At 43.4% G+C, this 22499-nt stretch overlaps 1 protein-coding gene across 4 annotated transcripts in view; it reads right to left on the bottom strand.

Annotated features, from left to right (window-relative positions):
- Positions 1 to 22499, bottom strand: part of PLCH1 (phospholipase C eta 1) — a 247157-nt gene that overhangs the window by 179445 nt on the left and 45213 nt on the right. The window contains exon 1 of one of the 4 annotated variants that reach the window (XM_016187255.2): positions 4424 to 4911. The exons of the other annotated variants lie outside the window; for them this stretch is intronic. Coding sequence (XP_016042741.2) covers positions 4424 to 4466 — 43 coding nt within the window. The 5' untranslated portion in view covers positions 4467 to 4911. Of the gene's footprint in view, positions 1 to 4423; positions 4912 to 22499 lie in introns of those variants that run through there. 4 annotated transcript variants of the gene reach the window in all.

Here is a 22499-nt window from a genome sequence, read left to right as displayed (position 1 = left end):
AACAAAAAAAAATGTTTTAGTTGAGGTTCTCTCAGCTTCCTGAGAACATGATTTCTGTGCTCCATCCAGGATGAGCAGAGATGCACGTAACTCAGCACATGTCTGTCAGGAGGCCACAAATGTCTAAGAGCAGAAATTTTCTATCCGTCAACTATCTACTGGCAAGTAACTATCTACAAAACAGTGACGAGGTGGTGAGCAAAAGAAAAAGCCCAGTGGAGGCTAGGATAACTTTGATCAGAGGTAAAGGAAAGCAGTGTGAATTTGAAAGTCCAATGTTTCCTCATGGCAAATCATGTAGGCTTTAAACAAAAATGACTTGAGATCACTAAGTTCCTGTCACTTTCTGCAACAGGCTTCTGGGTTCCCTTGCTCCAGACTCATTCTTTCATAGTCCCTAAACTGTTACAATTTTAAAAGGGGGCGGTGGAGGCAATGGGTGATGGTACAACTGGTTAAGCACACATGTTACAATGTGCAAGGACCTGGGTTCAAGCCCCCTGGCCCCACCTGCAGGGGGAAAGCTTTGCAAGTGGTAAAGCAGTGTTGCAGGTGTCTGTCTCTCACCCTCTCTACCCCTCACTTCCCTCTCAATTTCTGACTGTCTCTATCCAATAAATAAATAAAGATCATACCAAAAAAAAAAAAAAAAGAAGAAAAATCTTTCTAACACTCAAATCTGATTGAACCCTCCTGTATTGTTTCATTTGGTGGGCAAGGAGGGAAGCGGGACCTAGAGAGGAACTGTCAAATTTTCTTAAGGGGGGATGGTCAGGCAGTAGTGCAGTGGGTTAAGAGCAGGTGGCGCGAAGCACAAGGACAGGAGTAAGGATCCTGGATTGAGCCCCTGGCTCCCCACCTACAGGGGAGGTCGCTTCACCACTTGTGAAGCAGGTTTGCAAGTGTTTATCTCTCTCTCCTCCTCTCTGTCTCCCCTCCTCTCTCCATTTCTGTCTGTCCTATCCAATAACAATAACAATAATAACCACAACAATGATAAAACAACAAGGGCAACAAAAGGGAAAAAATAGCCTCCAGGAGCAGTGGATTTGTGGTGTGGGCACCGAGCCCCAGCAACAGCCCTGGAGGCAAAAAAAAAAAAAAAAAAAAGCCAAAATGATTTGAAAAAAAATTTTTTTTCTTAACCAAGATAATGATATAATTATACCACCTGACCCCTGCCTATTTCTGCATCTTGAATCCTTGCTTATCTATAAAATTTAATCCTGCTCATCCTTCAAGGTTCAGTTCAAATGTTATTTTCCAGAAATCCTTTGCAGACTCAAGGTACCCCTGAATGTTCCTCAGTGTTATCAAAATCATAGTTCTAAGCATAGACTAAAGATTACTGAGATAAAGGTTAATATTGTTATGATTTTATAGTCTCCGACCAGTACCTTTCATGTAAAATGCTATAGAGAGATATATATACAGGTAGGTAGATGATAGATAGATAGATAGATAGATAGATAGATAGATAGATAGATAGATGAAGACAGATGTTAGGGAGGTAGATAGATAGGACAGATAGATAGAAGAAACTCTAAATTCCCCCTCCCTAAAATGACCTTACACTAAGAATTCAAATAACATAAGGGAAATCACAAGTCTCTAAATGTTAGGTTCCTCCAAAAAGCAACAACCGTGTGCTATGGAAAATAATCTGGGAAAATAATCTGCAGAAAATAATCTGCATCTAATCTGGGATTTAGAAAGCTTGATTCTAGCCACAGATCTGCTCTATGTCTTGGAGGAAATTGAGCAGCCTGTGTGTTTTCTGTTTTGTTTTGTTTTTTTCTACTTGAAAAAAAAGGAGTGTGGGGGCAGGGGATTGGGGGGTGATTGCTATGGTTTCTTGCTCTGGAAACCTCAGACTTGCTCCTCCAGACATCAGCCTTTCCATAAGGCATTCATTCACAGTGTGCACATTTCTGGCATGTAGGTTATCCAAAGCCAAGGGGAAAATTAGTGGCAGATGGTACCAAGGCTGTAGGTCCAAGTGCTTTTTCTATTTGTACCCTAGGACAAATGTGACTGTTTTTTTCAATTCAAATAGTGTATTATGCTTGTCCCTATGACTATATATAACTTAACATTTCTGTGGTCCTTTTTCACCCTACAAGTGCTTTTTTTTTTCATTTTCTTAATATTGTATTTATATTTAATGAGAGAGAGACAAGAGAAAGATTCAGAGAAAAAACAGAGCTCTACTCAGCTCTGGCTTGTGGTGGTGCTGGGGATTGATCCTGGGACTTCCTAGCCTCAGGCATGAAAGTCTTTTGTATAACCATTATGCTGCCTGCCCAGCCCCCAAATATTTTTAGAGACATTATACCAGTAATTCTTTCAACAGCCTTGTGAAGTACAAAAAATAGTACTGTCTCCTGATACTAAAATGGAAGTTGAGGTTCACAGACATAACAAGATTATGAGAGGGAAAGAAAAAAACAAACACTTGCCTTACATGCCTACGGCTTACTCTGACTTCTGTTTTTATATTGCAATTCAAATGCCTCGGGAACTCACTGCTGTTTTAAAAATCACAGAGATGCCTTCTAACTTAGAGGGTTAGAACATTACACTAAATTATGAGGTAAATAACAATAACTGAGAACTATGCACACCTACAAAATGTGGGAGTAAATGCAATTTTTACACCTAACATACTAGTTTAGATCAGGCACATATTTTGAAACTTGGGGGGGGTTCTCTCTGTTTTTCCAGGATCTGAATGAACACTTTCAACTTTAAGTTCCTATCAGATGAAAACACTTCTTCTAATATTACTGTTAATCATGCCACTCACGTTTCATGAGAATTTAGAATCTATTAATATTACACACTGTGAAACAGAGTTGATCTGTATAATTTAAGATGTTCCACTTAAAACTGTTCTAGAATTCAGAAGAAGAATTTCCTTTAAAAACTGTCTTGCTACTCACTAAAATGAGAGTAACACAAGGATGTTTATTCACAAAAAAAAACCAGAATAACTCATTGGAATAAGCAATGGAAATCTACTAAATGAAGAACAAATCATACACTTATTATAAGCATCAAGTAAGATAGTCTGTATGTGAAGACATCCATATTAAAATGCAACACTTCACTCTCAACTTTAAAAGCTTCAAAGAATAGAAAAAGTCATTCATATTTCTGTGTTTAAGAATGAGAACTTCATTTTAAGTCGAGGTTCATCTTAAAGGTGATATCATGAAATTGACAGATATCACTTTCATAGTGACACATCCACAACGTACAAAGCAGGACTATCTGGATCATAAGCCATGCGACTCCATTCACTTCTCACTCCTCCACTCAGTGCCCAACTTTCCAAATGCAGTAAAGACAAGACTCAAAATGAAAAATCCTTCTGCCAAGCCTTAGCCTACCTCAGTCTAAAAGGCTTTCCAAGGCTCAGATAATTCAGTTACACTCAGAACTCCCGGCCATGTTGTAAATTTATATTGTGAACAACAATAAATAAATAAATAAATAAATAAATAAATAAATAAATAAATAAATAGCAGGAATGATGTTCAAACTGTTGACAGGACTCAATGAAAGCTATACCATATACCTAACCGCAGCCTTCACACAGGCTCTCAGCCCCAGCACTGAAGTGATCAAGTTACATTTGAGTGGACACACACAAGCCATCTGAAATGCCAGGCAGATTTCCACAGAAAGGTAAGTTGAAAGGATGTTTCCTGAGATGTCACTGGTTCTCTCTGACCAAACAGGAACATTTACTAGCATCCAGGAACAATCTCCATCTATCTGAAATATGTGATCTCCCAATTCATATTTTAAAATGTGTCTCCCCTATGGCCAGCGCCATCAGGCAGGTGCCAAGAACAAAACACACAGATTTGCCTCCATGTCATCAATGCTGAATACCTCTCCCAACCTAGTGATTAAGCTAATTACTCCCACCATTCATGACTCTCTCTCTCTCTCTCTCTCTCTCTCTCTCTCTAATTGAGACAAATCAAGATTTATCCTGTGCAGATTTATTTGGAGCAAGTTAAAATAAAGCTTCCTTCATCTATATTCAAACAGAATGAGACTGGACACTGTTTGCAAGTGTCAGGCAAATGAAAACTGTAAGCATGTCTGTATCCTGGACTTGCAACACGAGAAGACAAATGCCTCGTCACTAACCACTTTATTATAAGGGTTTCTGATACCCCACAAGCAAATCCTGCCAGCATCAAAGTATACATTTACAGGGGGAAAGAAACTTTTGTCTTCATCAAAAAATTCTGTCACCTTTTCATTTTGCTCTGAAATGTAACACATGAAGTATGTTGCCAAGAGCTCAAATACATCTTTAACTTCAACAGACATGACATAAAGCAAGAAATAACATCTTTCACTGGGACTAGAACACTTACCTTGAAATTAGCAGGAGGGTTCTTACCTTTTTCTGGACTCAAGTTTTTATACACTTCAAGGTCTGCCATTAAATTGGAAAGTGTCACACATTCTTGGCAAGAGCTGTACAGTGTCTCTTCAAAAGCAAAGCCTTTCCCCAATACACATCTCCAAAAAGGAAAAAAAAGAACAACAACAAAAAAATAAAAAGGGCAAAGAAATCCTTTGCAGCTCCCAAGAACTTGGCTCAAGCCTCGCTTTCTGACACAAGATCTTCACAGGTCAGGCTTTAACAGTGGAGAGAAAATAAATCTGTGAGCTCTGATTACAGAACTTTGTCCCTAAGTGAGAGAAAATCACAGCCAGATAAGAGCGCTGAAAGCATCTGCTCCGGCTGCCGCTATTGTGGACAAGCAGGCGCAGTAGCTACTTTGGCTGTGAGCTGTACAGGCTTAGCGCAGCGCTCAGAGCCCTCCAGACATATGTATAGAATGCCTCCGTAAAGGCCAGGTCCTCGCCCATCACAGAGACTCTCCTCACCTAGAGGCCACTGAGAAACACTGATTGCCATGGCTGTGACGCAGGCTGAATGCAGAAAATGAACACACACACACACACACACACACACTGATGCATGTTCTCCCACAGGCAAACACTACGACATGGGGGGGAGGTCAAAACAATCCATTAAAAACCAAAAAAGTCAGCTGTGTGGAGTCCTCTGCCCTGTGTGCAACTTCCCAGCCATTCCGGGTAAGCACAGGATCACGGGTGGAGAGCAGTCCAGCTTTCCATACCTAGTTCTCGCATAAACGGTTCAAACAGATGCAGAAAAGGCTGAGATGTTTCCAACTCAGACTGAAAGGGGTTACAGATTCAAACCTGTATGCAATGCCTGCTAATTCTCAGGTGAAAACAAATATATATATCACATTTGAGAGGGGGGATGGAAGGGGGAGCAGTATGAATGAGTCTGGAAAAGCCAGCTTTTAGTGAATGAAGCAATGTGCAATTAGACCAGAGCTTTACCTCAAGTGAATATACACATTATTTGCATGTTTTCATCAAGTCCTTCAAAGAGGCAGGGAGGAAGGCAGCTCTTTCACAAGCAATTGACCGTAGCCTTCATTTCAGAGTTGCAAGGCAGTCTATCAAGCCTGAGTCTTAACCCCCTGAGACCCAGAATTCTCTCTGACTCCTAATATTGCTGCTTTCTTCTCCACACTGTGTGTACCCCCTGTGAACCCCTTCACCCCATTTCCATCAGACTCACCCAGCCCAGATAGCTTCCTCACCCTCTCTCTAAGGTGCCAGACCCACGTCAATTCCCATCCACCTGTTTCCCAACTGACAAGCTCCCTCCCTCCCACCCCTGTTTGCAAACCCCACTGGTAACTCTTAAATATTCCTGAGGAATCTGAATTTCCAAAGTGTGTGGAAGTGCACACAAGCAGAATATCCTCAGATAATTGTGTCTGATATGCATGGAACACACAACACAGGAAACAGCAGTGAAGAGTTTAGGAGCCCTTCCACCTCATGGCTCTTGAAATCCTATATACTGGTTAATAAAAGCAGATGATCTAGGGGGCCGGGCAGTGTCATACCCAGTTGAAATACACATTTCCATGTGCAAGAATCTGGGTTCGAGCCCCTGCTCCCCACCTGCAGGGGGGACACTTCATTGGTGATGAAACAGTGCTACAGGTGTTAATCTTTCTCTCTCCCTCTCTATCTCCACCTCCCTTATCAATTTCTGTCTTATAAAATAAAATGGGGGGAAGAAAATATGGCTGGCCCCAAGCCCCAGAGGCAACCTTGATGTCAATTTAAAAAAAAAAAAAAAGCAGATGACCTCATTGCTTAATCTGAACAAACCAGTACTTTGTCTTATTTACTTGTTTGCTTCTATTGCCATCAGGGTTGTTGCTGGGGCTCAGTGCCACCACTACAAATCCACTTCTCTTGGCGGCCATTTTTCCTCTATTTTATTTGACAGGACAGAGAAATTGAGAGTAGAGGGGAGACAGAGAAAGAGAAAGAAAGATAGACACCTGCATGCAGACCTGCTTCACCACTCATGAAGGGGCCCCCCTACAGATGGGGTTCAAACAGCAGGGGTTCAAACACGGGACCTTGCATATAGCAGTTTAAACCAGTACTTTAAACTTCAAGTTGCACCTCAAAATTTGAGATGGCTCAGAAACACCCATTCCTATTAAGTTATCCAAATGATCCATACTCCCAGGTCACACACAAAACAAAAGTTTCAGTGACATATAACCAGTGCCAAATGAAGACTCTCTAGTGCCTCTAGTTTCTCAGAACCAAAACTACCTGAAAAGCAAAAGGCATCTTTGGGCCAATTTTCCACCCAATCCAAAAAAGCGATGGAAGCCAAAGCCTCCCTTCCTTGTCCCTTTTGAACATCCCCCACTGCAACAGTCTGACACCAGCACAGTGAAGAGGGAAAGGAAGAGGGAAAGGGCCTCTGTTCCTCCCCTTCCAGCAAGTTCTCCATCCCTCTCACCCTCTGGCTCTTGAAGCCCCTGGGGTTCCTCCAGAAAAGCCGGGTGTGGGGGTCAGACATGGAGCACAGGGCAGGGTCTTGGGTTTATCCTGAATGATTCTTGGTACCTACAAAGACTAAGCTACACAGCAAGGGGAGCACTGAGCAGTTCGGAGGGCAAGTGGGTGAGCTTGCAGAGAGCAGGCCCCAAGTTTGCACTTGGTCACCATCAGTCATTAAAATAACTCCCAACAAGTACATGATTAGATATAAAAAAAAATAGACATTCATATTTTGGAATATTAGCTAGCTGTTAGCAATGTCTTTAAGATACTGCAACTAGGAGGGCAGGGGGGAAGGAATAGTATAATGGTTATTCAAAAGGCTTCTTACGCCTGAGGCTCTGAAGTCATAGGTTCAATCTCCAGCACCACCATAAACTAGAGCTAAACAGTGCCTTGGTTAAATAATAATAGTCATACAATGCAATTGATGTTGATATTAACAATACTCAACTAAAGAAATGATAATCCCTCCCCACAGATGCACTGAACTGGTGGAGAACTTTCTTCATGGGTGGTGGTCACTTATGAAGCACTGGCTATTTCAGACACTGGTCCTAGCATTACCCATACCTTATGTCATCCTTTCAATGCCCCTCTGAGTGAGTGACAGAGAAACAGATGTGGAAACTGAGGCAGAGAGAAACTGAGTTGCTTCCCTGGGCTGGCACAGCAAATTGAGGGGTAGACTTGGGCTTTGAGCCCTCCCCCAACCCCACCTCAAGCTGCTTCATGAGCCAGTGCCCTGCACCAGCTAAGGCAGCAGGAAGATCTTACCAGTCACTTGTACCCTGCAATCCATTTTCATGTGAAAGCCTTGTAAGTAGAGCCTGACTCCTTTTAGGAAATTTCATTACACACTCAAGTACACAGCAAACCCAAAATCCTCAATATAATCAACAAGAATCTTACACAGACATAAAATCCCAAGTGTTGGATGCAAGGAACTCCCAAGTAGGTGTTCTAGAACCAGCAGGCATATGTTTTCCATAAAGCAGGCTGCCTCCCCCAGTACATCCTGTCTGAGCCCCCCAGCTTAGTCTCAAGCTATTTCCATGTGATTCTGAGGACACCAGGAACCAGTCCTTCCTAAAAATGCTTTGATCACAGGATGTCTATATTCATCAAGCTGTTCTGACCACAGTCCAGTCCTGAGCTATAGCAGAGTCAAAGCATTACCAGGCCAATGTGAGCCAGGGAGCTTTAAATAGTGACTAGCCAGGAGTCGGGCAGTAGTGCAGCGGGTTAAGTGCACGTGGCACAAAGCGCAAGGACCAGCGTAAAGATCCCAGTTCGAGTCCTCCGCTCCCCACCTGTGGGGGAGTCACTTCACAGGCGGTGAACCAGCAGGTCTGCAGGTGTCTATCTTTCTCTCCCCCTCTCTGTCTTCCCCTCCTCTCTCCATTTCTCTCTGTCCTATCCAACAATGACATCAATAACAATACCAATAATAACTACAATAATAAAACAACAAGGGCAACCAAAGGGAAAACAAATAAATATTTTTTAAAAAAAACTTTAAATAGTGACTAGCCAAAAAAAAAAGGCTTTTTCCCCAAAACCAGGGTTATCACTGGAGCCTGATGCCTACACAATGAGTCCATTGTTCCTAGTGACAATTTCTCTCCCTTCCACCATCACCACCATGCTTTTATTTGATAGGAGAGAAATCAAGAGGGATAGGGAAAGAGAGAAAAGAGAGTGAGGCTAGATAGCATAATGGTTATGCAAAGAACCTCTGATGCCTGCGGCTCCAATGCCTCACATTCAAACCCCCACTACCCCCACCATAAGCCAGAGCTGAGCAGTGCTGGGGGGGGGGGGAGAAACACCTGCAGCACTGCTTCACTGCCCCTGAAGATTCTTCTGCCAAGTGGAGACCAGGGGGCTTGAACCTGGGTCCTTACACATGGTAACATGTGCACTTAACTGGGTTCACCACTGCCCAGTCCCCCACTGAGTGTCTCTTAATAATCTGTGGGCTAGCACTGGATATCTGTACTGTTTAGAATTACAGGGGACTCAACTCACTCCATTAAAAGCTACTCCGGCTGTTGTAAATTTGGAACTAAGTGGATTAAAAAGTGTAGGAATCATCTATCAATTCAAACAAAGCAGTTCAGTCCACACTGTGGCCTATTCATCACCAAGGCATGTATGAAAATGGCTATTATAGGGAGCTCAGAAACTCCCATCAGCGCCATCCTAGAAAGTTTAGTACTTTGGCACTGAACCCGAGGAACAGTACGCCACCCTACCATGAGTTCCTTTCCACAGGAAACATTAAGGCGCTGCATAGACAGAAGTGTTTGCAAGATACCCCGAGCCATTGCAGAAACCGTTACAGATGGTCGAGTCTATCAACAGGTCCATGTGCTACTACCGTCTACTCTGTCTTCCAGCCTCAGGAACTTATACTTAATGAAGCTCCATCAAGGTGGCAGAAACTATCCCAGTACCCATGGACAGATGGGTAAATAAAGAACGTGTGGTGTATGTACATATATGTGGGAAGATACTATGCAGCTATAAAAAGGTTAAGTCCTGCCACTTGTCACAGGACCTAGAGGGCTAAGTGCTAAATGAAACAAGTCAGATAGAGAAACACGGGGCAGGTGGTGGCACACCTGGTTAAGTACACACATTACAATGCACGAGGGCCTGGGTTCAAGCCCCCGGTCCCCACTTGTAGGGGGAAAGCTACACAAATGGTAAAGCAGGTCTAGAAGTGTCATCTCTGTCTCTCTTCCTCCCTACTTCCCTCTTCCCTCTAAACTTCTCTCTGTCCTATCAGACAAAAATAAAGAAAGAGACACACGGTAAGGTTTTACTCATGTGAGGCCTACAGAGTAAATGGACACATGGATGGATTAAATGTAACGAAAATTAACTATGGATCCACAAGACCATTAAGTGAGTAACAGAAGGGAAGTGGAAAGGAAGTGGGCAAATCAGGGAAACAGGGACAACTAGATGGTTAGGACTTTCAGTGGTGAAAGTACATCCATCCGACTGTTAATGAACTAGATCCACAGGCTGGCTTCTAATGGTGCTCATTGAAATCGGCACAATGGCATAATGCAATGGTACCTCAGTCTGAACTACAGTTCACTGGAAAGAATCGCCAGGAAACAGAGTATGATCATAAACGGAAACTGCAAACTGGGGGGGCTACCACTGCTTCAGCTAAGCACAGAGGAAACACCTGGGATACAGGTCTGGCCATACTGATGCTGGGAGGTGGGAATAAGGTTTTGGCAGAGAGCAGTTACCCCCTAAGAGAGCTCCCTCCACCAAACTGATACAGAGCAGTTTGTATAGATCACACACACGTGTGCCAAAGAAGCCAGCTTGAATCTCCCCTCCAATGAAAACCTGGCATGCACCCATGGGCAGTAATTGCTACACAATGTTTAAACACCTGAGTCCCCAAACACAGCGTTGGGCCAATTTTATTATGCCAGTTTCCACGGAACAGAGGTGCCACCATTACTTTACCTGGTTGCCTTTGTGAACAGATGCCTCCCTGAAGGTTTATTGATCTTCATGACAAGAGATTGGCTTTAAAAAAAAAAAAAAAAAAAAACCTTCATTCTTTTTTGAAAACACTTGACTATTGGCTGGTTGTGTCATTTTCCACATGATAGGCTAGCATGAAATTTACAGGGATGTCTCTGTGGGCTTAATGAAGATATCAGAAATCAAAAAGACGATCCTTGGGAGGCTCAGAGGCTGGTTTCAGCTCAAGCCATTCCCTGAACAACATCACCCATCCAGAGCTTACGGCCAGGGGTAGGTCCCAAACCCACAAGGAAGCCCAGACTCTCTAGCTGTGACTGTTGCAGAGACTTGGAGAATGTGAAATGTGGGGCCAGGCAATGGAACAACCAGGAAAGCATATGCATTACCATGAGGGGCAACCTGGTTTCCACCCCCTGGCCTCCACCTGAGGAAGCTTCAAGAGTGATGGAACAGTGCTTCAGGTGTCACTCTTTGGCTCTCTCCCTCCCTATTTCTCACTATCTCTCTATATATATGTAAAAAAAAAGAAATCTATTAGCATTTATCCTTTAGGAACTCATATCCAGATAGAAGTATAGAAGCCCTCAACCCAAGTGTGACATGGAGGCTAAAGTGCTGGATTTGGGAGCATCAGGTCTCAAGTTTATCCCTGGCATCACATGTACCAGAATGATGTTCTGGTTATTTTTCTTCTCCTCCTCTCCTCCCTCCTCCTCACCCTTTTTCTCCCCACCTCCCCACCCCTATTAATAAATAAATAAATAAATATTAAAAAGAAACAAACAAACACAGAAACCTAGACTTTTGGTAAATCAACACCAACTATCACCTCTGTGGCTGCCTCCCGTCAGTCCTCATCAGTGTCTACTCCAGTGTCCCTGGAGAGGACTCAAGCAGACATAGGTGGGCACAGGGGAATTTCTAATGGATGCTGACAGTGACATAGATTAAAACAAAGACCCACTCTGAGGGCTACAGCTTTAATTAAATCCTCAAAACTGAAGTGGTGACATGTTCAGATTCCCTTACTGCTCTCAGAGGGCACCTGCCCCCCTGAACAGAATCCTCCACTGCCCCCATGGGGGAGGGAGGACGGAGCAGCAGGGCATAAGCATCCAGGATGAACCTTCAGTGCTTCTGCTCCACAGCACTCCAGCTCAAGGAGGGTTGCTCGCTTACATAATAATCAGGCCTGTGTGGATCTGACAGCTTCACAGAGGACGTGTTCCCTCACCTGACATCTCAACGTCCAGAGAAGTTAAATGATATTGCCTGCCCAGGCATGCTTAACCCCTCTGTCCAGTAAGGATTATAGCGTGTGCGCTCACTCTGACAAGAGGTGCAGCAAATGCTGCCCCACCACCATGGCTACTGAAGAACCTTACAGGCCACCTAGACAGACCAGCCCCCCAAAAGTGCAGGCAAGACACGGGGAGAAGCATTCACTGGTGCTGATGGTAAAGACAGACCCATTTTACCAGATAGCTAAAAACCAGTGGGGTGTTTTAGCATATGACGTACTGGCCATGTGACCATTGTGGCATAAAAGAGAAGAACTGGGAGTCAGGCGGTAGCACAGCGGGTTAAGCACATGTAGCACAAAGCACAAGGACTGGCATAAGGATCCCAGTTCGAGCCCCTGCTCCCCACCTGCAGGGGAGTCACTTCACAGACGGTGAAGCAGGTCTGCAGGTGTCTGTCTTTCCCCCTCTGTCTCCCCTCCTCTCTCCATTTCTCTTTGTCCTATCCAACAACAGCAACAGCAATAATAATAATAACCACAACAATGATAAAACAACAAGGGCAAAAAAGGGGGAAAAAAATGGTCTCCAGGAGCAGTGGATTCGTGGTGCAGGCACCGAGCCCTGGCAATAACCCTGGAGGAAAAAAAAAGAGAGAGAGAGAGAAGAACTGGTTGCCAGTTTGGTTTCATTTCTCTGACTGTACACTCTGATTTCACACTTCCAGTAAGTAAGACCACCCCCACTTTCTCCTCCCCTCCCCAAAAAAAGCATAATACTACGAACAGATGAAAAGACTTGAGAGAATAGAGTACAGACAGATACACTCCAGCAAAGAAAACAGTTGTCTGGGCAGCAGCATCATGAATGCACACACATTAAGGGCATTCATATAGTCTGCATTTTTCACAATATATTTGCATTTGTAATTTTTGCATTTTATATTTTCAGTTTTGCTATGAATTTCTTGTGTTTCATAGTATCCTTTTAGTCATCCATCCCTCTTAGGTTTTTTTCCCCCATTTTGCTTTTCTCTGATATAAAATTGCCAATATAAGGGCCAGGTAGTGGTACACCTGGTTAAGCACACACATTACAGTGCATGAGGAACAGGGTTCAAGCCCCCAGCCCCAACCAGCAGGGGGGAAGCTTCATGAGTGGTGAAGCAGGGCTGCAGGTGTCTCTCTCCCTATCTCCCCTTTCTCAACTTCTCTCTGTAACAAATAAATAAATAATTTTTTAAAAAATAAGTAAATCTTTAAAAATAAAATAACAAAATTGCCAATATAGCCAATTGGTCATGTGGCAAAAATGCATGCAGAGAAGTTCCTATGGCAAAACTCTCAGATTCACATAAGTTCGTCCTCACTGAGAGAGCATGGAGGCTCCTAACTCATTCAGCGGGCACTTACTGGGCATTCCTATAAACCAGGTCTTCCAGCAATATTCCCAGCTTTTTAATGCTTTCCTACTGGAACGGAGCTCATAAACTGGCATACATTGCTTATAGCCTGGAGGTAGCCCAGCAGGTAGAGCACAGGGCTTGCATGAATGAGGTCCCAGGTTCAATTCCTAGCACCGCGTAAGCTGAAGCAGTGCTCTCTACCCTCACCCTCCCAGCCCTGCTAAAACTCTTGTTCCCTGATAAATTATACAAATAGTGGAGACTTCAAAAAGCTCAGTAGCTAGAACAAAAATGTTAAGATTTAGAAATGCTTTTTAAAGCAATAAGTTTACTAATGAAGAAAATAATGTTGAAGTGTAGATTAATGATTAATATTAAAATTAAAACATCAAAAAATATTTTAATTTTCTGCTTCATTAGTCCTCCTCATTCACAGTCAATATGGTTACAAAGGCTAATTTTGTTAAAGACCTTGGAGAAAAGAGGGAAGAATTACTCTTTCATGAATATTAAAGATGATAAAGCAGGAAGCCAATAACATTTTATCACTTTATATAAATTAATCTAATTTGGGAATCATTTAGCCCTGTGATTTATGCAGAACTTGTTGCCCAGCCAAGACAAATTTTCTTATTATTGATAGCAGAAATGCAGTGCCTGCAGTTGCCAGATATTAAACATCAACCTGAATTTATATAATCCAGGGGAAATGGTGAGAGATCAGGTATCAGAAAATATAATGAGAGATCACAACAAGAAGCATAGGAGATTATTTCCCAGGTGGTTCTCAAGAGCTAAAATGGCAGCATCCTTTGGAATGAAAGGAGGTGTCAGACAGCCTGCCAGGTTGACAGAGTGAGACTAAGTTTTATCCTTGAGAGAGAGAAAGACCACCTTCCTCCCAACATAATGCACAAAAGTCCAGCATGGTGGCTGTTGTCCGGTGGCTTCCGAGAAGTTCACTAGAGAGCATTAACTTCCACAACAGCAGGCCATTCATCTAGTTTTGCAGAACAGCTGCTGTAAAAGCCTTATCCACAGACATGTTCTGAATGCCCTTTGCATTCATGGAGCCAATTCTTTCTTGGCCAGATAGAAAATTACCACCGAGCAGTCTCATGATTCTATCTAAATGCTACAGGGATGATGTAACCCCATTTGTAAAGTTCAGCAACTGGTTCCCCACAGTGAGTTAATAACCATTTACTAGCTACCAAGCTCCAAAAAGCCACCTGAGTGCCACCAGGTGGAGAGAGCCCTCTCAGAGCCTGCTGTTCCCAGGGACAGGGGACTGTCTCCCGCACACTCAAGTCTCTGACCTCTACAAGTGTCATTTGGTGGAAACAATTCTTCTCTTCACCCCAATCATCTTTCTTCCCCTGGTTCTTGGAAAACAAGAGTCTAAGCCCTTTCTCAGAGCATTTCACCGAAGTCCATTGAATTTCTCAGATCAAGGCTGCTGACAGAGAACTGTATATACAGGCTCTTGTTAAAATGCAGGTGGCAGTTAGGCTCACATGTTGCCATGCATAAGGACTCAGGTTCAAATGCCCACCTGTAAGGAGGGAAGCTTCACAAGCAGTGAAGCAGTACTGCAAGTATCTCTCTTTACCCCTCCCCTCTCAATTTCTGTCTCTATCAAAAATAAATAAATAAACAAATAAATATATGGAAAAGAAGTATGGCAACCAGGAGTAGTGGATTCATTGTGCAAGCACTGAGCCCCAGTGATAACCCTGGTGGCAATAAAAAAAAAAAAAGAAAGAAAATGTAGATTCCCATGCAGGATGTCCTAGTGGAGCTGAGCACACATGTCCACCAAGACCCCTGAAGCAATCTAGCAGATACCAGCCCCAGTACCAACACCCCTTTTATCAGCAACACCTTCTCAACCTGGACCACTCACCAGTGTTCTCTGTGGTGCCCTAAATGTATCCCTAAAGGTCTTGTCAAAGAACCAGTTTGTGGAACACACCCTTGTATTTCCACAACAGAAGGGAAACCCTGAATTTGAGAGTCTGGCAGGCTAGGTCTGAATCTATCATCTAACTCTGGGAGTCTCACTGCAGAATTGGCTCAATCAACAGCCGAAAGGGAGACCAGCAAGAGAATTTAACTTGGATAGTACACTTGTCTATTTTATTTACTTTTTTTTTTTTTGCCTCCAGGATCATTGCTGGGGCTTGGTGCCTGCACTACAAATTCACTGCTCCTGGAGGCCTTTTTTCCCATTTTTGTTGCCCTTATTGTTGTCATTGTTGCCATTGCTGTTGTTGTTGCTGGATAGGACAGAGAGAAATCACGAGAGGAAGGGAAGACAGAGAGGGAGAGAAAGACAGACACCTGCAGACCTGCTTCACCGCTTGTGAAGACATCCCACCCCTGCGCAGGTGAGGAGCTGGGGACTTGAACTGGGATCCCTATACAAGTCCCTGCACTTCGCACCATGTGCGTTTAACCTGGTGTGCTACCACCCAGCCCCCAGTGCGCTTTTCTTGTTGCGAGCACAACCCAGGTTCAAACCCAGCTTCCACTGCACTGAAGGAAGTCTCAGTGTTATGGAGTCTTTCTCTGTCTTTTTAATCTCTGTCTATCTGAAAAAGTCAACCTGGAGCAATGAAGTCTCTGTGAAGACAGCAAGAGAGCGATAGGAAAGGAGAGGAAGAGAGGTGGGAAGGAAAAAGGAAAGAAGGAAGGAAGGGGGAGTCGGGCGGTAGCGCAGCGGGTTAAGCGCAGGTGGCGCAAAGCACAAAGACCGGCGTAAGGATCCCGGTTCGAGCCTCCGGCTCCCCACCTGTAGGGGAGTCGCTTCACAAGCGGTGAAATAGGTCTGCAGGTGTCTATCTTCTCTCCCTCTCTCTGTCTTCCCCTCTTCTCTCCATTTCTATCTGTCCTATCAAACAACGATGACATCAATAACAATAATAATAATACAACAATAAAACAACAAGGGCAACAAAGGGGAATAAAATAAATAAATATTTAAAAAAGAAGGAAGGAAGGAAGGAAGGATGGAAGAAGGAAGGAAGGAAGAAAGGAAGGAAGGAAGGAAGGAAGGAAGGAAGGAAGGAAGGAAGGAAGGAAAGCAACTCCCACCACAAGTGCAATGACAACCTTGGTTCAGCATTAACCTAACATTTCCAAAGATGCTCCAGGATTTTTTTTCTTTAGTTTTTATTAGATAGGACAGAAAGAAAATGAGAGGACAGGGAAATAAAGAGCAGAAGAGGGTCAGGTGATGGCGCACCTGGCTGAGCACACATTACAACACGCAAGAACCGGGGTTCAAGCCCCTGGTCCCCAGCTGCAGAGGGAAAGCTCCACAAGTGGTGAAGCAAGGCTGCAGATGCCTCTCTGTCTCTCTCCCTCTTTTGTTTTTTGTTTTTTAATTATCTTTATCTATTTATTAGATAGAGACAGAATGAAATTGAGAGGGAAGGGGGTAATAGAGAGGGAGAGAGAGATACCTGCAACACTGCTTTACCACTTGCAAAGCTTTCCCCCTGCAGGTGGGGATCAGAGGCTTGAACATAGGTCCATACACATTGTAACAAGTGTCTCTTTTCCCCCTTTACCTCCTCCTTCCCTCTCAATTTCTGGCTGTCTCTATCCAATAAATAAACATTAAGGGCAGGGGAAATAGCATAATGGTTATGCAAACAGACTCTCATGACTGAGGCTTCAAACATCCCAGGTTCAACCCCTAAACCACCATAAGCCAGAGCTGAGCAGTACTTTGGTATAAATAAATAAATAAATAAGATAAGATAAGATAAATATATAGACACCTGTAGACTGTAAAAGGCAGTAGCCTTGAAATTCCCTTTTTATGCAGTTATTTGTTAAGTGCTTTTAGTATGAGTTGCTTGTAGTATGAGGTGGAAAATTCCTTGCCCCTTCCCCCTTGAATAAGCAGGACCTAATCAGTGAAGGCCACCCATTGTTCGAAGGACCCTGCCTGGGGACAAGCCTTATCAGGACCTCATCAGTGAAGGCCACCCATTGTTTGAAGGACCCTACATGGGGACAAGCCTTATCAGGACCTTTGAACAGACTTTGTGGTGTGCTGCCTACCGGATGGGTGGTCATAGCCGATGGCAGGAGGATGTGGCGACCCTGCCTGGTTGAATTCTATTGGTTGTGTGATCTTACTATATTTGAAACTAGCCCGCGCTTTGCTTTGAATGGATCATGCTTTTGCTAAGTTTGAAATGATTGGATCTTGTGTTTGCTATAGCCTGTTATTGGATGTAGGTTGATAAGGTGATGTGCTCCCCCTCCCTGAGTGTAGTCTGAATTCCTATAAATTGTATGGTTTGAGCCCTGTTCGGGGTCGAGCTTGGTAGACTAACACCAGTCACCATCTCGGCCCGGATTGCAATTCGTCAATAAACATCTTTGCTTCCTTACAGTGGATGGTGGTTTGATTTATGCTCGCTAACACAGACCTGCTTCACCACTCAGGCAGCAGACTCCCTTCAGGTGGGGAGTGGGAACTTGAACCTGAGTCCTTACACTTAATGTGTGCTTAACTGGGTACACCACCACCCAGTTATTTATTAAATAATCCCTGGGTGAGAACCCAGGGATTGTTTAATAAAGAATCCACCAGTTATCTCAAACTCAATCAATTCTCTCAACATAAACCCCAAATTCATTGATGTACCTCATCCCAAACCCCCCCATACACACACCCATGATTCCATGCAAAAAGGAAGAGGAATCATGTAAAGTAAGAGCCCTCTGAGAAGGCAAGATTTGCCTTCACAGTTCTGAAACTTCTAGAAATAACACAGGGACCCTGGGTGTCGGTTTTCACACAAGCAGTGTGATGGAGGTGTAACAAGTCCGCAGGGGATGAAGTGTGCCTTCCATCAGAAAATGTGTGTGTTTCTCCATGTCTCCAGTGCCCTTTGTCCTGCCAGCAGAGAGAGAGGTAAACAGCTTATGATACTCAAAGTTACACAGTGATAGACTTCAAAGGATGGTACCATCCTCCCAAAGCCTACATCTCATTTATTCCAGGATTGGTTCCTTAAACTGACCTGCTATGGTTGTGACAGGTGTCTTTATTCGTCATTATCACATAGTCAGAATGAACCACCACTAACACATTCTTTGTTGCTATTGTTAAGAACCTTGCCTAAGTGTTTGTTTACCACAGGCAGGCCATGAATAATATTGTGGGATCAGTTACCCTTCAAAGAGCTAGCTTTATTATCATGTCCCAGAGACAGTAGCTAAAAAGTTAAGAAAAATTTTTTTAAAAAGTTAATCTTTATTTCTTTATTTTGAATAGAGACAGAAAGAAATTGTGAGGGAAAGGGGAAATAGATCGGGAGAGACACAGAGAGACACCTGCAGACCTGCTTCACCACTCATGAAGCTTTCCCCCTGCAGATGGGGACCAGTGGCCAGAACCCGGATCCTTGTAATGTGTGTACTTAACCAGGTGCACCACCACCTGGCCCTCAACAAATCAAATTTTAAAGGTACCAATAAGGTATAATATTAAAAAGAATAGAGCAAGAGCTTTGGGCTTAAAGAAATGGGGTCTTGAGTTTGATATACAGCATCGCATGTATCAGAGTGGTGCTCTGCCTCATATTCTCTTTCCCTCCCCCCCCTTAATTTTTCTTCCCTTTTTTCTTTACTTTGGGGAGGGAGAGGGAGGGAGGTTCTGTTTTTTGTCTCCAGGGTTATCACTAGGGCTCTGTGCTGGCACTACGAATCCACTGATCCTGGAGGCCTTTTTTTTTTTAATTGGATAGGACAGAGAGAAAGTGAGGTGGGAGGGAGTGGTAAAGAGGGAGAGAGAAGGATAGACACCTGCAGAACTGCTTCACCACTTGTAAGGCGAAACCCCCTGCAGGTGGAGAGCCAGGGCTCAAACCAAGATCCTCGAGCAGGTCCTTGCGCTTCATACTTTTGTACTTGTCCTTGCGCACTGTAATGTATGCTCTTAACCTGGTATGTAACCACTGGGGCCCCTCCTTAATAAAATTTTTAAAAATATTTATTGCCATCAGGGTTATCGCTGGGAGTCAATGCCTGCACTATAAATCCACTGCTCCCAGTTGCCATTTTTTTTCCTCTTTTTTAAAAAAACTTTTCCTTTTTCTATCTTATTTGATAGGACAGAAAGAAATTGAGAGGAAAGAAGCAGATAGAGAGGGAAAGAGAGAAACACAGACAGACACCTGCAGACCTGTTTAACTGCTTGTGAAGCTTCCTCCTACAGGTGGGGTGCAGACTAGAACCAGAGTTCTTACACATGTGTGCTCACCCAGGTGTGTGACCCCCAAATAAATTTTAAAATAAATATTTTAATAGTTTTAAAGAAAACAAATATTTAAAATAAATATTTTGAAGGGAATGTGTGGCCTGGGAGTTGGCACAGGAAATAAAATGTTGAGCTCTCAAGCATGAGGTCTGAGTTCAATCCCCAGCCTCCCTTCTTCCACATCTCACCGAGGAAACAGGAGCTTTTTTTTGTCTTAGTCCAAGTCTAGTCGAAGCTCTCTCACTCTCTCGCTCTTGAGGGTGAGAACCACTCCACAGACATCACTCGTTTCCCTGGCTAGGAATGCTCAGCCTGGAGCAACAGAGAATGTTAATAGTGTGCAAAATGCTGCAATTAAACAGCTTTTCCTCAGTGTCATTTTAATGAACCAAACCTCCCTCTTCAGAGTTGACTAAGATAAAACACATATGGAACCAACATGGAAATTCTGGGAAGTCTTACAAGTGAATGCAATGCATCTAAGAAATTCTTTTCAAACAAACAAAAAAAAAATTGTAAGTGGGCTTGTCCTTTTCCATTTCAGGCATTATATATCTGTAAGGATGCTGTCTAAAGCACACTAGGATTATCAGTACAAGTGGCCTTTTCCTGCTCACTCTCAGGAAAGCCTGCCTGCTTGGCTGGTTGGGTTTTCTTTTGTTCAAGGCAGGAGCAAGGATGAAAGAAGAGGACCAAGGGCATGCAGAGAACTGACAGATTCCACAGGAAAAAGATAACACCAACTTAACAGGGAGACAAAGGAAATAATAATAACAATAATAAGTGAACAACAGAGGTGTTACTTTCCAAAGGACCCTTCTAAAGACAATGAGTGTACCTGCTGTGTGCAATGTAACCTTCCTTGCACTGGAGATAGAAATCAGATCCATTTTTGCTCTCTTGGAACTTAGAAGAGAACAGAAATTAAATTAGGAGGGCCAGCAGTACGGAAAATCTTTAAACAAATAAAAATGTAAATACCTCATGATCCAGGACTATCACTCCTAGTCATTTATCCAAAAGACATGAAAGCACTAATTCAAAGGGCTCTATGCACTCACAAGTTCACAGTTGCATTCTTCATAATATAGCCAAAATATGGAAGCAACCTAAAGATCCATCACCAGGTGACCGGATACAGAAGTTATGGGGCATAGATTCACCTACTCAGCAATTAAAAAAGACAATATATCCTCCAGGATGAAATGGATGGAACTGGAGGTCATTATGCTTAGTGAAACAAGGAAGTGAAGGACAACTGCCAGATAGTTTCACTCATATATGGAATACAGAGAATTGAAACATATGATCTTGGGGGTGGAAAAAAGTAATCAAACCATCTCTAAGATCTTGAGAGAATGCTGGTGATTATCATGGAGGGTGGATGTCACAGAAATTTGGTGGTGGGTGTGGTGTGGAACTATACACCTATTATCTTATAATCTTGTAAATCTTTCTTAAATCATTAATAAAAATTTTTTTAAATAGGGATTATTAGGGCCAGAGAGATAACTTATATGCCTGAGGTTCCTGAGGTCAATGAATGGTTCACTCCCTGATATCACTTTTTGATGCCAAAGCTGAGCAGTGCTGTGGTCCTTTTTCCCTCTCCTTCCTTTCTCCCTCCCCCTCACAGTAAATAAATATTTTTTTCTTGCCTCCAAATGTCGCTGGGGCTCTGTGCTGGCACTACGAATATGAATCCTTAGCTCCTGATGGCCTTTTATTTTTATATGTAGGGCAGAGAAGTTGAAAAAGGAGAAATAAAGAGGGAGAGAGACATCTTCGGACTTCCTTCGTGCTTGTGAAATGTCCCCCCGCATGTGGGGAGCCAATGTCTTGAACCAGAACCTGGATCCTTGCACTTGTCTCTGCACTTAGTACTATGTCCACTTAACCAGGTGCACTACCACTGGGCCCCCTAAATAAATCTTTAAAAAGCAAAAATATTTACCTATCGTGAAATTGTCTGACAACAACAATCTGATGATGCAATGAGGCTACAATGACAGGTGGACAGAAAAATGGGCCTGGTCTGGGAAATGAGAAACATCTCTGCGTCTGAAGGGTGAATTAAAACGTACACACATTACCATGGACAAGGACCCGGGTTCAAGCCTCTGGTCCCCATCTACACAAGTGGTGAAGCAGTGCTACAAGGGTCTCTCGATTTCTCTCTGTCCTATCAAATTAAGAAGAATTTTTTTTTTTTAATTGCAGAGAAGGAAGGGTCAGGTCTAGACACAGCAAGCAAAGGTGAGCATGGCTGGGACCTGAGGAGGGCAGGCTGGTGAGGCAGACTGTTCATGGAGCAGTATAATGCTGCCCTAGCATGTGAAGTCTGTGGATCCAGAAGGCACCAGTAGAAGTGGCAGGTAAGACAGACATCTGGGTATGGGGGACAGAGAGGCAACCTGAAAAGGAGACACACAGGTATGAGTAGCAGAAAGAGAGAGTGGGAGGGGAGGAGGAGCAGGCAGTTTCAATAAGCTGTGGGTTTTCAGGAAAAAGTCTAAGCATCCCTTTGAAACCTAGAGTTTATACTGAGTAATGATTCAAATACACTTGCTGAGAGGAACAAGTCCCAAGAAAATATAAATAATCACAGGTCTACTGGGGTGACTTTTCATTTACACAGTAGAAAGGGACCAAGTGTGATGTATTGCACCAAAGCAGAGGACTCTGGGAAAGGGAGAGGATAGAAGGTTTTGGAGTCCCGGCGCATAATGGTGGCAAAGGGTCTAAGTTGGGGGAGAGAACGTTTTGCAGACACCTATCACAGGGAGATGAGAAATTGTATCCATGTGTGAACAACTGTTCTATAAACAACTGACACACACAGCCCCAAGAAAATGACTTAATTTGGGGCCAGGTGGTGGTGCACCTGGTTAAGCGCACATGTTACAATGCACAAGGACCCAGGCTCGAGCCCCCAGTCTCCTCACCTGCAGGAGGAAAGCTTTGCAAGTGGTGAAGCAGTGCTGCAACTATCTCTCTGTCTCTCTTCCTCTCTATCTCCCCCTTCCCTCATTTCTGAAAGTCTCGATCCAATAAACAGTTTTAAAAAAATTAGTGAATTTGTTTTTAGTTTTGGTTTTAA

Source organism: Erinaceus europaeus, chromosome 9 (genome assembly GCF_950295315.1).
Source record: "Erinaceus europaeus chromosome 9, mEriEur2.1, whole genome shotgun sequence".
NCBI classification, from domain to species: domain Eukaryota; kingdom Metazoa; phylum Chordata; class Mammalia; order Eulipotyphla; family Erinaceidae; genus Erinaceus; species Erinaceus europaeus.
Note: the sequence above shows the minus strand (reverse complement) of the source record. Positions and strands in the feature narration are given on the sequence as shown.